The sequence below is a fragment of the Pristiophorus japonicus genome, unplaced genomic scaffold (genome assembly GCF_044704955.1).
Source record: "Pristiophorus japonicus isolate sPriJap1 unplaced genomic scaffold, sPriJap1.hap1 HAP1_SCAFFOLD_647, whole genome shotgun sequence".
Lineage (NCBI taxonomy): Eukaryota > Metazoa > Chordata > Chondrichthyes > Pristiophoridae > Pristiophorus > Pristiophorus japonicus.
The window spans coordinates 246,740-261,436 of NW_027254559.1; the positions used below are offsets into that span (position 1 = coordinate 246,740).

Below are 14,697 nucleotides of genomic sequence, written 5' to 3' on the forward strand. Positions count from 1 at the left end.
ATATTTATCCCTCGACCAACATCACGAAAACAGATGATCTGGGTCATTATCACATTGCTGTATGTGGGAGCTTGCTGTGCGCAAATTGAGCTGCCGCGTTTCCCACATTACAACAGTGACCACACTCCAAAAGTACTTCATTGGCTGTAAAGCGCTTTGGGACGTCCTGTTGTCGTGAAAGGCGCTATATAAATGCAAGTCCTTGCTTTACTTTGTGGTGATGATTCTTCCATCGGCGTGTTGAATCATCTGCTTTTGAAACCCTCAGTGTTACCTCTCGACTTGTCTGTTCCAATGTTCTGCAGGCTGGCCTCCCATCCCAAAGCCCTGCTGCCCCCGTGTCCTAACTCGCACCGAGTCCCGCTCACCCATCACCCCCTGTGCTCGCTGACCCCGTGTCCAAACTCGCACCCAGTCCCACTCACCCATCACCCCCTGTGCTCACTGACCGACATTGGCTCCCGTTTAAGCAACGCCTCGATTTCAAAATTCTCCATCCTTGTTTACAAATCCCTCCATGGCCTCCTCGCCCTCTCCCTATCTCTGTAACCCCCTCCAGCCCCTACACCCCTCCCTATCTCTATAACCTCCTCCAGCCCCTACACCCCTCCCTATCTCTTTAACCTCCTCCAGCTCCTACACCCCTCCCTATCTCTGTAACCTCCTCCAGCTCCTACACCCCTCCCTATCTCTGTAACCCCCTCCAGCCCATACACCCCTCCCTATCTCTGTAACCTCCTCCAGCCCCTACACCCCTCCCTATCTCTTTAACCTCCTCCAGCTCCTACACCCCTCCCTATCTCTGTAACCCCCTCCAGCCCCACAATCCCTCGAGATCTCTGCACTCCTCTAATTCTGCCCTCCTGACCATCCCTGATTATAATCGATCCACCATCGGTGGCCGTGCCTTCTGTTGCCTGGGCCCCAAGCTCTGGAACTCCCTCCCTAAACCTCTCCGCCTCTCCTCCTTTGAGACGCTCCTTAAAACCTCCCTCTTTGACCAAGCTTGTGGTCTCCTGTCCAGACTGTCTCCTTGTCTTGCTCTGCATCTCATCCTTTCTGGTTTATGCTCCAGTTAGAATGCCTTGAGATGTTTAACTACGTTAAAGGTGCTGTATAGACGGGAGTTCTACACGCGCACAGGCTCAATCCCACACACAGACACACACACACAGACGTACACAACCCCACACACCGACACACACGTACACAACCCCACACATCGACACACACGTACACAACCCCACACACGTATACAACACCACACACCGACACACACACACAGACGTACACAATCCCACACACCGACACACACACACACACGTACACAACCCCACACACCGACACACACGTACACAACCCCACACACCGACACACACGTACACAACCCCACACACCGACACACACGTATACAACCCCACACACCGACACACACGTACACAACCCCACACACCGACACACACACACACAGACGTACACAATCCCACACACCGACACACACGTACACAACCCCACACACCGACACACACGTACACAACCCCACACACCGACACACACGTACACAACCCCACACACCGACACACGTATACAACACCACACACCGACACACACGTATACAACACCACACACCGACACACACGTATACAACACCACACACCGACACACACGTATACAACATCACACACCGACACACACGTATACAACACCACACACCGACACATACAGACACACACTTACACAACCCCAGATACAGACACATACGTACACAACCGCACACACTGAAACACAGGCATGCACAGACGTGAGACGCACGGGCTCAGACAGACACATATACACAAACGTACATAACCCCACGTACAGACACGCACAGACACGAGGCACACGGGCTCAGACAGACACGCACTGACACATACGTACATAACCCCACACACGGACACACACGCAGACATGAGACATGGGCTCACACAGACACGCACACACTGACACGGACACACATTAAACCCATGCTCTTGTCTCAGTAAAACTGATGGAACTGCCTTGCAGTGAAGGATTTGGCAAGTTATCAGTTGCTGAGGTGTGGCAGGCAGCTCTAACATCGCTGTTGGTAATGGTCCAAAAAATACAAGATCAAATGCCTTGGTTTCCCTCACCCCTCCATGCTCCCGGGGAGTCGGGGGGGACAGCAGTACGTCTCTCCATCTCTTCCCCCACCGCCTGTCTCTGTCTCTGTTCTCTGTTCTCTGTCTGTCTGTCTCTCTGTCTCTGTCTCTGTCTCTGTCTCTGTCTCTGTCTCTCTGTCTCTCTCTCTGTCTCTCTGTCTCTCTGTCTCTCTGTCTCTGTCTCCCTCCCTCTGTCTCTGTCTCCCTCTGTCTCTGTATCTCTGTCTCCCTCTCCCTCTCTCTCTCTCCCTCTCTCTCTCTCTCCCTCTCTCTGTCTCCCTCTCTCTCTGTCTCTGTCTCCCTCTCTCTCTGTCTCCCTCTCTCTCTCTCTCTCTCTCTCTCTCTCTCTCTGTCTCTCTCTCTCTCTCTCTCTCTCTCTGTCTCTGTCTCTCTCTCTCTGTGTCTCTCTCTCTGTCTCTGTCTCTCTCTCTCTCTCTCTCTCTCCTAATGTAACAGGCTCGTGGGGCTGAATGGCCTCCTGTTCCTAATCAAGGGGGTTTGGAGGTTAGGGGTGGAGCAGGAGAGATTACATTTCAGTGGCGAGTAGGATTGTTAAACTATTTGAGAGAGAGGATGAGTGTGTGTGTGTGTGTTTTTAAAAACGTTTTTCCCCTGCTGGCTGATTAATGAAGTTCATCTCTCGACAAAGCAGTAAATCGTGAGCTTGGGGCCGCTGAAATCAATCCTGTGCGTGCAAGTTTCAAGGGCTTCCTTCCATACGCCCTTGGTCGCGCATCCTGTTACACAGCAAATCACGCCTGGCTAGTAAATAAGGAAATCTAGACGTGAATCTGGGTTCCCCCAGCAACCAGAACTCTGGGCCTGATTACCCATTGGTAGCTTTGATGGAATAGAACGTATATCAAGCTTTTCACCACTCAAAGTGCTTCACAGCCAATGAAGTACTGATTTTTGTAAAGTGTAGTCACTGTTGTAATGTGGGAAACACGGCAGCCGATTTGCACACAGCAAGCACCCACAAACGCCAGAGTGATAAATGACCAGTTCATCTGTGTTTTTTTTTTTAAAGTGATGTTAGTCGAGGGATAAATATTGGCCCCAGGACACCGGGGAGAACTCCCCCTGCTCTTCTTCCAAATAGTGGCCCATGGGATCTTTTACATCCACCTGAGAGAGGGCAGACGGGGCCTCGGTTTAATGTCTCATCCGAAAGATGGCATCTCCGACAGTGCGGTGCTCCCTCAGTACCGCCCCTCCGACAGTGCGGTGCTCCCTCAGTACCGCCCCTCCGACAGTGCGGTGCTCCCTCAGTACCGCCCCTCCGACAGTGCGGTGCTCCCTCAGTACCGCCCCTCCGACAGTGCGGCGCTCCCTCAGTACTGCCCCTCCGACAGTGCGGCGCTCCCTCAGCATAAAGGCTGGAACTTTATAACTCACTGGTGAGGCCTCAGGTGGAGTATTTGGACAATTCTGGACATGGGACTCGAGGAAAGATATCAAGGCCTTGGAAAGGCTACAGAGGAGGTTTAGCAGGACGTTACCGGGGTGAGAGACCTCAGTCACAAGGAGAGGTTGGAAAAGTTCGCACTGTTCTCCTTGGAACAGAGGTGAAGACTAATAGAGGCCTTCGAGGTGATGACGGGTTTTGATGGAGTCGAGGGCGAGATGGACTGGTCCCTCCGGCCCGTGGGTCAATAACCAGAGGTCACAGATTTAGTATCCCTGGCCAAAGATCTGGAGGGGAGATGTTTACACTCGGAGAGTTGTCGGGGATCTCGGAGAACGTGTACGACCGATGATTGTCAGAGGGAGTTGGAGGGGTACGTGAAGATGGAGAACGGACAGGGTTACGGACAGAAAGCCAGGGGGTGTGGGACTAAGCACGACGGTTCTTTCACAGAGCCTGGTGCAGGCACGACGGGCCGAATGGCGGCCTCCTGTGCGGTCGGTTTCCGCGATTCTGTTGTATGCAGTGCTCTGGGGAGCTCCCGCTTCACCTCTCGAAGTCTGGCGTGGTGTAAAAAGACGGTTGATGGAATCGTACAGCGCAGGAGGAAGCCCATCATGCCTGCGTGTGACGGCTCTTTGAAACTCTTGTCCAATTAAGAAAGACTTGCATTCCTGCGGTGCTCGTCGTGACCCTTCAGGACATCACAAAGCGCTTCATAGCCAATGAAGTACTGTTGAAGAGTGGCCACGGTTGCAATGGAGCAAATCCCACAGCCCCACTTCCCCCCCGCCCTGCCCCTGCCCTTTCCCCCACAGCCCTGTGAATTTTTCCCCTTCCAGTATTTACCCAATTCCCGGTTTGAAAGTCACGATTGAATCTGTTCCCACCGCCCTTTCAGGCAGCGCGTTCCCGATCACAACAACTCGCGGCGTAAACACAATCTCCCCCTCTGGTTCCATCGCCGATTATCGTCAATCTGTGTCCCTCTGGTTACCCCACCCTCCTGTCCCCGGGGAACAGTTACATAGACAATAGGTGCAGGAGAAGGCCATTCGGCCCTTCGAGCCTACACCACCATTCAATAAGATCATGGCTGATCATTCAACCTCAGTACCCCATTCCTGCTTTCTCTCCATACCCCCTGATCCCTTTAGCCGTAAGGGCCACATCTAACTCCCTTTTGAATATATCCAACGAACTGGCCTCAACAACTTTCTGTGGTCGGGGATTCCACAGGTTCACAATTCTCTGGGTGAAGAAGTTTCTCCTCATCTGGGTCCTAAATGGCTTACCCCTTATCCTTAGACTGTGACCCCTGGTTCTGGACTTCCCCAACATCAGGAACATTCTTCCTGCATCTAACCTGTCCAATCCCGTCAGAATTTTATATGTTTCTATGAGATCCCCTCTCATTCTTCTAAACTCCAGTGAATATAAGCCGAGTTGATCCAGTCTTTCTTCACATGTCAGTCCTGCCATCCCAGGAATCAGTCTGGTGAACCTTTGCTGCACTCCCTCAATAGCAAGAACGTCATTCCTCAGATTAGGAGTTTTCTCCCCGAACTAGTCCATCAAAACCCCTTCGCAGTTTTCCACGCCTGGATCAAATCTCCTCTCGACTTTCTCTGCTGTAAGCAGAGCAACCCCAGCTCCTCTACAGTCTCTCCACGTCACTGAAGTCTCTCATCCCCCTGGGACCATTCTGGTCAATCTCCCTCTGTACCCTCTCCAAGGCCCATCACATCCTCCCTAAAGTGTGGTGTCCAGAATTGGACACAGTACTCCAGTTGGGACCGAGCCGGTGTTTTATACAGATTCGTCGTCAATTCCACACTTTCGTATTTGGTATCTCCGTGTCAGCTGTGACTCAGTGGGCAGCACACTTGCCTCTGGGTCAGAAGGTTGTGGAGTGGGACTTGAGCACATAAATCGAGGCCGACACTCCCAGTGCAGTGCTGAGGGAGCGCCACACTGTCGGAGGGGCAGTACTTAGGGAGCACTGCACTGTCGGAGGGGCAGTACTGAGGGAGTGCCGCACTGTCGGAGGGGCAGTACTGAGGGAGTGCCGCACTGTCAGAGGGGCAGTACTGAGGGAGCGCCGCACTGTCGGAGGGGCAGTGCTGAGGGAGCACCGCACTGTCGGAGGGGCAGTACTGAGGGAGCGCTGCACTGTCGGAGGGGCAGTACTGAGGGAGCGCCGCACTGTCGGAGGGGCAGTACTGAGGGAGCGCCGCACTGTCGGAGGGGCAGTACTGAGGGAGCACCGCACTGTCGGAGGGGCAGTACTGAGGGAGTGCCGCACTGTCGGAGGTGCCGTCTTTCGGATGAGACATTAAACCGAGGCCCCGTCTGCCCCCTCAGGTGGGTGTAAAAGATCCCGGGGCCACTATTTGGAAGAAGAGCAGGGGGAGTTCTCCCCGGTGTCCTGGGCCCAATATTTATCCCTCGACCAACATCACTACAACAGATGATCTGGGTCATTATCACATCGCTGTGTGTGGGAGCTTGCTGTGCGCTAATTGGCGTTTCCCACATTACAACAGTGACTGCACTCCAGAAATACTTCATTGGCTGTCAAGCGCTTTGGGACGTGCGGTGGTTGTGAAAGGTGCTATATAAATTCGAGCTGTTGTTGGCTGTCGCTGCCGGTCTGCTGTTGGTCATATTTCCTCGTCCCCGCAGGAGAGCACGGGTCCCAGCTCAGCATCCAGGCCTCCGGGGATTCCGTCAACGATGACGTCTCGCAGATGGAGGAGGGCGAGGCCAGTCCGGAGCAGCAGTCACAGCCCGGCCGGAGACTACGGAGGGAGGCCTGTACTTGCCCCAACTGCAAGGAGTCTGAAGGGAGGTGGGTATGGGGGAGACGGGTGGGTGTGTGTGTCGCTGTGTGTGTGTGTCGCTGTGTGTGTGTGTCGCTGTGTGTGTGTGTCGCTGTGTGTGTGTGTCGCTGTGTGTGTGTGTCGCTGTGTGTGTGTGTCGCTGTGTGTGTGTGTCGCTGTGTGTGTGTGTCGCTGTGTGTGTGTGTCGCTGTGTGTGTGTGTCGCTGTGTGTGTGTGTCGCTGTGTGTGTGTGTCGCTGTGTGTGTGTGTCGCTGTGTGTGTGTGTCGCTGTGTGTGTGTGTGTCGCTGTGTGTGTGTGTGTCGCTGTGTGTGTGTGTGTCGCTGTGTGTGTGTGTGTCGCTCTGTGTGTGTGTGTCGCTCTGTGTGTGTGTGTCGCTCTGTGTGTGTGTGTCGCTCTGTGTGTGTGTGTCGCTGTGTGTGTGTGTCGCTGTGTGTGTGTGTCGCTGTGTGTGTGTGTCGCTGTGTGTGTGTGTCGCTGTGTGTGTGTGTCGCTGTGTGTGTGTGTCGCTGTGTGTGTGTGTCGCTGTGTGTGTGTGTCGCTGTGTGTGTGTGTCGCTGTGTGTGTGTGTCGCTGTGTGTGTGTGTCGCTGTGTGTGTGTGTCGCTGTGTGTGTGTGTCGCTGTGTGTGTGTGTCGCTGTGTGTGTGTGTCGCTGTGTGTGTGTGTCGCTGTGTGTGTGTGTCGCTGTGTGTGTGTGTGTCGCTGTGTGTGTGTGTGTCGCTGTGTGTGTGTGTGTCGCTGTGTGTGTGTGTGTCGCTGTGTGTGTGTGTCGCTGTGTGTGTGTGTGTCGCTGTGTGTGTGTCACTCTCTCTCTCTCTGTGTGTGTGTGTCTGTGTGTGTGTCTCTCTCTGTGTGTCTCTCTGTGTCTCTGTGTGTGTGTGTCTCTGTGTGTGTCACACTCTCTGTGTCACTCTCTGTGTGTCTCTCTCTCTGTGTGTCTCTCTCTCTGTGTGTCTCTCTCTCTGTGTGTCTCTCTCTCTGTGTGTCTCTCTCTCTGTGTCTCTGTGTGTGTGTGTGTCTCGCTCTCTCTGTCTCGCTCTCTCTCTGTCTCGCTCTCTCTTGTCTCGCTCTCTCTCTTGTCTCGCTCTCTCTCTTGTCTCGCTCTCTCTCTTGTCTCGCTCTCTCTCTTGTCTCGCTCGCTCTCTTGTCTCGCTCTCTCTCTTGTCTCGCTCTCTCTCTTGTCTCGCTCTCTCTCTTGTCTCGCTCTCTCTCTTGTCTCGCTCTCTCTCTTGTCTCGCTCTCTCTCTGTCTCGCTCGCTCTCTCTGTCTCGCTCGCTCTCTCTGTCTCGCTCGCTCTCTCTGTCTCGCTCGCTCTCTCTGTCTCGCTCGCTCTCTCTGTCTCGCTCGCTCTCTCTGTCTCGCTCGCTCTCTCTGTCTCGCTCGCTCTCTCTGTCTCGCTCGCTCTCTCTGTCTCGCTCGCTCTCTCTCTCTGTCTCGCTCGCTCTCTCTCTCTGTCTCGCTCGCTCTCTCTCTCTGTCTCGCTCGCTCTCTCTCTCTGTCTCGCTCGCTCTCTCTCTCTGTCTCGCTCGCTCTCTCTCTCTGTCTCGCTCGCTCTCTCTCTCTGTCTCGCTCGCTCTCTCTCTCTGTCTCGCTCGCTCTCTCTCTCTGTCTCGCTCGCTCTCTCTCTCTGTCTCGCTCGCTCTCTCTCTCTGTCTCGCTCGCTCTCTCTCTCTGTCTCGCTCGCTCTCTCTCTCTGTCTCGCTCGCTCTCTCTCTCTGTCTCGCTCGCTCTCTCTCTCTGTCTCGCTCGCTCTCTCTCTCTGTCTCGCTCGCTCTCTCTCTCTGTCTCGCTCGCTCTCTCTCTCTGTCTCGCTCGCTCTCTCTCTCTGTCTCGCTCGCTCTCTCTCTCTGTCTCGCTCGCTCTCTCTCTCTGTCTCGCTCGCTCTCTCTCTCTGTCTCGCTCGCTCTCTCTCTCTGTCTCGCTCGCTCTCTCTCTCTGTCTCGCTCGCTCTCTCTCTCTGTCTCGCTCGCTCTCTCTCTCTGTCTCGCTCGCTCTCTCTCTCTGTCTCGCTCGCTCTCTCTCTCTGTCTCGCTCGCTCTCTCTCTCTGTCTCGCTCGCTCTCTCTCTCTGTCTCGCTCGCTCTCTCTCTCTGTCTCGCTCGCTCTCTCTCTCTGTCTCGCTCGCTCTCTCTCTCTGTCTCGCTCGCTCTCTCTCTCTGTCTCGCTCGCTCTCTCTCTCTGTCTCGCTCGCTCTCTCTCTCTGTCTCGCTCGCTCTCTCTCTCTGTCTCGCTCGCTCTCTCTCTCTGTCTCGCTCGCTCTCTCTCTCTGTCTCGCTCGCTCTCTCTCTCTGTCTCGCTCGCTCTCTCTCTCTGTCTCGCTCGCTCTCTCTCTCTGTCTCGCTCTCTGGCTCTCTCTCGCTCCCCAACTCCCCCCCCCCCCTCTGCCTATCTCTGGTTGCAATAGCGACAATGTTTAATTTACGGATATGAAGGGTTTACTCGAGCAAGGTGGAGATGAGATACAGTCCAGCCATGATCTGATTGAATGCTGGAACCAGCTCAAGGATGCTGAATGGCCTCCTCCTATCCCTATTTTTCCTGGCCGGCCTCCCACGTTCTATTCTCTAAAGTTGAGGTGATCCAAAACTCAGCTGCCCTCGAGTCCTAACTCGCACTGAGTCCGATTTCAACAGCTGCCAGCAGAAGCCCACAGCGGGAACTCTGCGAGTCCCCTGATCTCGGCCCGTGAGCCACTGGGCTGGGAGGGGGAGTGAACAAGTCAGGGTTCCTGACCCCTCTGTCGTCGGCAGCCTATACTGAAGCACAGCGCAAACTTCCCCTCTGTTTGAATATTGGGGGAAGACACAAGCCATCGTTTTCCGTCCCCTGCCACACACTCCGTTCCCCAGCCGCCGACTCCCTCCCTCTCCCCGCAACTCGGGTCCCAGACTGTTCGCCACCTCGGTGTTGTATCTGACCCTGAAATGAGCTCCCGGCCACACATCCCGCAGCATAACTAAACCCGCCTGTTTCCACCCTCCGTAACATCGCCCGTCTCCGCCCCCTGCCTCAGCTCATCCGCTGCTGAAACCCTCATCCGTGCCTCTGTTACCTCCAGACTTGACTATTCCAAGACACTCCTGGCCGGCCTCCCACATTCTACCTGAAGTAAACTAGAGGTGATCCAAAACTCGGCTGTCCCCGTGTCCTAACTCACACCGAGTCCCGCTCACCCATCACCCCCTGTGCTCACTGCCCCGTGTCCTAACTCGCACCGAGTCCCGCTCACCCATCACCCCCTGTGCTCACTGACCCCGTGTCCTAACTCGCACCGAGTCCCGCTCACCCATCACCCCCTGTGCTCACTGCCCCGTGTCCTAACTCACACCCAGTCCCACTCACCCATCACCCCCTGTGCTCACTGACCCCGTGTCCTAACTCGCACCGAGTCCCGCTCACCCATCACCCCCTGTGCTCACTGCCCCGTGTCCTAACTCGCACCGAGTCCCACTCACCCATCACCCCCTGTGCTCACTGACCCGTGTCCTAACTCACACCCAGTCCCACTCACCCATCACCCCCTGTGCTCACTGCCCCCGTGTCCTAACTCGCACCGAGTCCCACTCACCCATCACCCCCTGTGCTCGCTGACCGACACTGGCTCCCGGTTAAGCAACGCCTCGATTTCAAAATTCTCATCCTTGTTTACAAATCCCTCCATGGCCTCCTCAACCCCTCCCTATCTCTGTAACCCCCTCCAGCCCCTACACCCCTCCCTATCTCTGTAACCCCCTCCAGCCCCTACACCCCTCCCTATCTCTGTAACCTCCTCCAGCCCCTACACCCCTCCCTATCTCTGTAACCTCCTCCAGCCGGTCGGGATCATCCACTGCTGAAGCCCTCACCCATGCCTTTGTTACCTCCAGACTTGACTATTCCAACGCGCTGCGCTCCTGGCTGGCCTCCCACATTCTCCTCTACGGAAGCTAGTCACCAGTCTACCGTGTCATTGCAGGCGGGCCCTCGAACGAGGATGAGTTGCTTGCACATGAGTTCACAGATATTTTAATGAAGGACCCGATGTTTCAGTCCTGAAATCCAACTGGTGGAAGATGCCTGTGGGTGGATTATTTTAACGTGGGGTGACCGTTGCACACCAGTCACCACACGGGGCTTGACGGAGCGAGGTCTTTGGTCCAGTGGCAAGGGTTAACCAGGACGACTGGAGACCAGCTCTGCTGCACGGACCCAGTGCGCTCACATATCGCACAGTGTGGGCTGGTCCGTGCTGCCCCTGGGCCCTCGCCTCTCCCGGGCCCCGAACTCGCGCCTCTCCTGGGCCCCGTACCCATATCTGTCGACTAGAAGGTGATCCAAAACTCAGCTGCTCACGACATGCTCCGGGTTTTGTGTCATGTGCAAACGTTGAAACTGCACGCCCAAGTTGGGGTTGTTCGTATAGAAAAATAGCAATCCCTGGGGAATACCACTGCACACCAACTGTCCGATAAACAACCGTTCGACACAGCTCTCTGCCTCTCAGCCAATCTCGTACTCACTCTGCTGCTGTGAGAAAGTTGGATCTCAAACCAGGGTCCTAAGCTAAAATAAAGGAGACCACGAAGGGATGAGGGCAGAGTTGGCTTAAGTGGACTGGGAAAATAGACTAAAGAATGGGACGGTTGATGAACAGTGGCAGACATTTAAGGAAATATTCCATAACTCGCAACATAAATATATCCAACGAGAAGGAAAGACTGTAAGAGAAGGGATAACCATCTGTGGCGAACGAAGGAAATAAGGGAGGGTATCAAATTAAAAACAAGGGCGTTCAACGTGGCCATGACTAGTGGGAGGGCAGAAGATTGGGAAACTTTTAAAAGCCAGCAAAGAACAACTAAAAAAAATGATTAAGAAAGGGAAAATAGACTATAAAAGTAAACTAGCACAAAATATAAAAACAGATAGTAAGAGTTTCTACAGGTATATAAAAAGGAAAAGAGTGGCTAAAGTAAATGTTGGTCCCTTAGAGGACGAGACCGGGGAATTAGTAATGGGGAACATGGAGATGGCAGAAACTCTGAACAAATATTTTGTATCAGACTTTACGGTAGAGAACACGAACAATATTCCGACAGTGGATAGTCAAAGGGGCTATAGGGGGGAGGGACTTAACACAGTCACAATCACTAAGGAGGTGGTACTCAGTAAGATAATGGGAGTAAAGGCAGATAAATCCCCTGGACCTGATGGCTTGCATCCCAGGGTCTTAAGAGAAGTAGCGGCAGGGATTGTGGATGCATTGGTTGTAATTTACCAAAATTCCCTGGATTCTGGGGAGGTCCCAGCAGATTGGAAAACTGCAAATGTAACGCCCCTATTTAAAACAGGAGGCAGACAAAAAGCAGGAAATTATAGACCAGTTAGCCCAACATCTGTGGTTGGGAAAATGTTGGAGTCCATTATTAAAGAAGCAGTAGCTGGACATTTGGAAAAGCAAAATTCAATCAAGCTGCAGGGGCTGGAGGAGGTTACAGAGATAGGGAGGGGTGTAGGGGCTGGAGGAGGTTGTTACAGAGATAGGGAGGGGTGTAGGGGCTGGAGGAGGTTACAGAGATAGGGAGGGGTGTAGGGGCTGGAGGAGGTTACAGAGATAGGGAGGGGTGTAGGGGCTGGAGGAGGTTACAGAGATAGGGAGGGGTGTAGGGGGCTGGAGGAGGTTATAGAGCTAGGAAGGGATTTTAACACGATGATCGAGAATTTTGAAATCGAGGGGTTGCTTAACCGGGAGCCAATATGGGTCAGCGAGCACAGGGGGGGTGATGGGTGAGCGGGACTCGGTGCGAGTTAGGACACGGGGGCAGTGAGCACAAGGGGTGATGGGTGAGTGGGACTGGGTGTGAGTTAGGACACGGGGCAGTGAGCACAGGGGGTGATGGGTGAGTGGGACTGGGTGCGAGTTAGGACACGGGGTCAGTGAGCACAGGGGGTGATGGGTGAGCGGGACTCGGTGCGAGTTAGGACACGGGCCAGCGAGCACATGGGGTGATGGCTGAGTGGGACTGGGTGTGAGTTAGGACACGGGGGCAGTGAGCACAGGGGGTGATGGGTGAGTGGGACTGGGTGCGGGTTAGGACACGGGGTCAGTGAGCACAGGGGGTGATGGGTGAGCGGGACTCGGTGCGAGTTAGGACATGGGGGCAGTGAGCACAGGGGGTGATGGGTGAGTGGGACTGGGTGCGAGTTAGGACACGGGGTCAGTGAGCACAGGGGGTGATGGGTGAGCGGGACTCGGTGTGAGTTAGGACACGGGGGCAGCGAGCACAGGGGGTGATGGGTGAGTGGGACTGGGTGTGAGTTAGGACACGAGGGCAGTGAGCACAGGGGGTGATGGGTGAGCGGGACTCGGTGTGAGTTAGGACACGGGGCAGTGAGCACAGGGGGTGATGGGTGAGCGGGACACGGTGTCAGTGAGCACGGGGTGATGGGTGAGTGGGACTGGGTGTGAGTTAGGACACGGGGGCAGTGAGCACAGGGGGTGATGGGTGAGTGGGACTCGGTGTGAGTTAGGACACGGGGTCAGCGAGCACAGGGGGTGATGGGTGAGAGGGACTTGGTGTGAGTTAGGACACGGGGCAGTGAGCACAGGGGGTGATGGGTGAGTGGGACTGGGTGTGAGTTAGGACACGGGGGCAGTGAGCACAGGGGGTGATGGGTGAGTGGGACTCGATACGAGTTAGGACGGGGGGGCAGCCGAGTTTTGGATCACCTCTAGTTTATGTCGGGTAGAATGTGGGAGGCCGGCCAGGAGTGCGATGGAATAGTCAAGTCTGGAGGTAACAGAGGCACGGATGAGGGCTTCAGCAGCGGATGAGCTGAGGCAGGGGGCGGAGACGGGCGATGTTACGGAGGGTGGAAACAGGCGGGTTTAGTTATGCTGCGGGATGTGTGGCCGGGAGCTCATTTCAGGGTCAGATACAACACCGAGGTGGCGAACAGTCTGGGACCCGAGTTGCGGGGAGAGGGAGGGAGTCGGCGGCTGGGGAACGGAGTTTGTGGCAGGGGATGGAAAACGATGGCTTGTGTCTTCCCCCAATATTCAAACAGAGGGGAAGTTTGCGCTGTGCTTCAGTATAGGCTGCCGATGACAGAGGGGTCAGGAACCCTGACTTGTTCACTCCCCCTCCCAGCCCAGTGGCTCACGGGCCGAGATCAGGGGACTCGCAGAGTTCCCGCTGTGGGCTTCTGCTGGCAGCTGTTGAAATCTGCCTTTTCGTTTCTTCCGTTGCCCACCCCCCCTGGCCCGGATGCTCTCTCTCTCTCTCTCTCTCTCTCTCTCTCTCTCAAACCTTCCGTTCCTTTACAAGACCAGCGATCTGTTGCATTATGCAAATTCAGGTGCGAGTCAAGACACGGGTGAAATCCGTCTGCTTTGCCATTGCACACACACAAAAAAAAATGCAACCGACTTTGGTAGAATCGGTTACCGCACAGGAGGATCCCAATTGGCCCGTGCCGGCTCTCTGCAGGAGCACCTCAGCCAGTCCCACTCCCCCCGCCCTTTCCCCGTAGCCCGGCAAATCTTTATCCTTCAGCTACGCATCCAACTCCCCTTTTGAAAGCCGCGATTGAGTCTGCCTCCCCCCCGCCCTCTCCGGCAGCGCATTCCAGATCCTAACCACTCGCTGCGGGAAAATGTTTTCCAACGTGTGTCGCCTTTGGTTCTTCGCCTCAAATCTGTGTCCTCTGGTTCCCGACCCTTGACCCCCCCCCGCCCCCCCCCCTCCCCCCAATGGGAACAGGTTCTCTCTGTCTGCTTTGTCCAGACCCCCTCGTGATTGTGAACACCTCGATCAAATCTCCTTCTCTGCTCCAAGGAGAATAAGCCCAGCTTCTCCAGTCTCTCCCCACGTCACTGAAGTCCCTCATTCCCCCTGGGACCATTCTGGTCAATCTCCCTCTGTACCCTCTCCAAGGCCCTTCACACCCTCCCTCCAGTGCGGGGCCCAGACTTGGACACAATACTCCAGTTGGGACCGAACCGCTGTTTTATACAGGTTCATCATAATTCCCCCGCTTCTGTACTCAACGCCTCCATTTATGAAGCCCAAGATCCTGTAAGCTTTTTTAAACCGCTTTCTCAACCTGCCCTGCCACCTTCAACGATCTGTGCACACACACACACACACACACACACACACACATACACATACACACACACACACACATACCCCCGCCCAGGTCTCTCTGTTCATGCACCCCCTTTAGGATTGTACCCTTTAGTCCATGTTGTCTCTCCTTGTTCTTCAAACCAAAATATATTTGCTAGAGATGTTCATAGAAAATAGG

At 54.8% G+C, this 14,697-nt stretch overlaps 1 protein-coding gene across 1 annotated transcript in view; it reads left to right on the plus strand.

The window, feature by feature from the left end:
• Positions 1-14,697, plus strand: part of sp1 (sp1 transcription factor) — a 91,799-nt gene that overhangs the window by 70,651 nt on the left and 6,451 nt on the right. Inside the window, exon 4 of the mRNA XM_070874027.1 lies at positions 6,253-6,418. Coding sequence (XP_070730128.1) covers positions 6,253-6,418 — 166 coding nt within the window. The remainder of the gene's footprint in view (positions 1-6,252; positions 6,419-14,697) is intronic.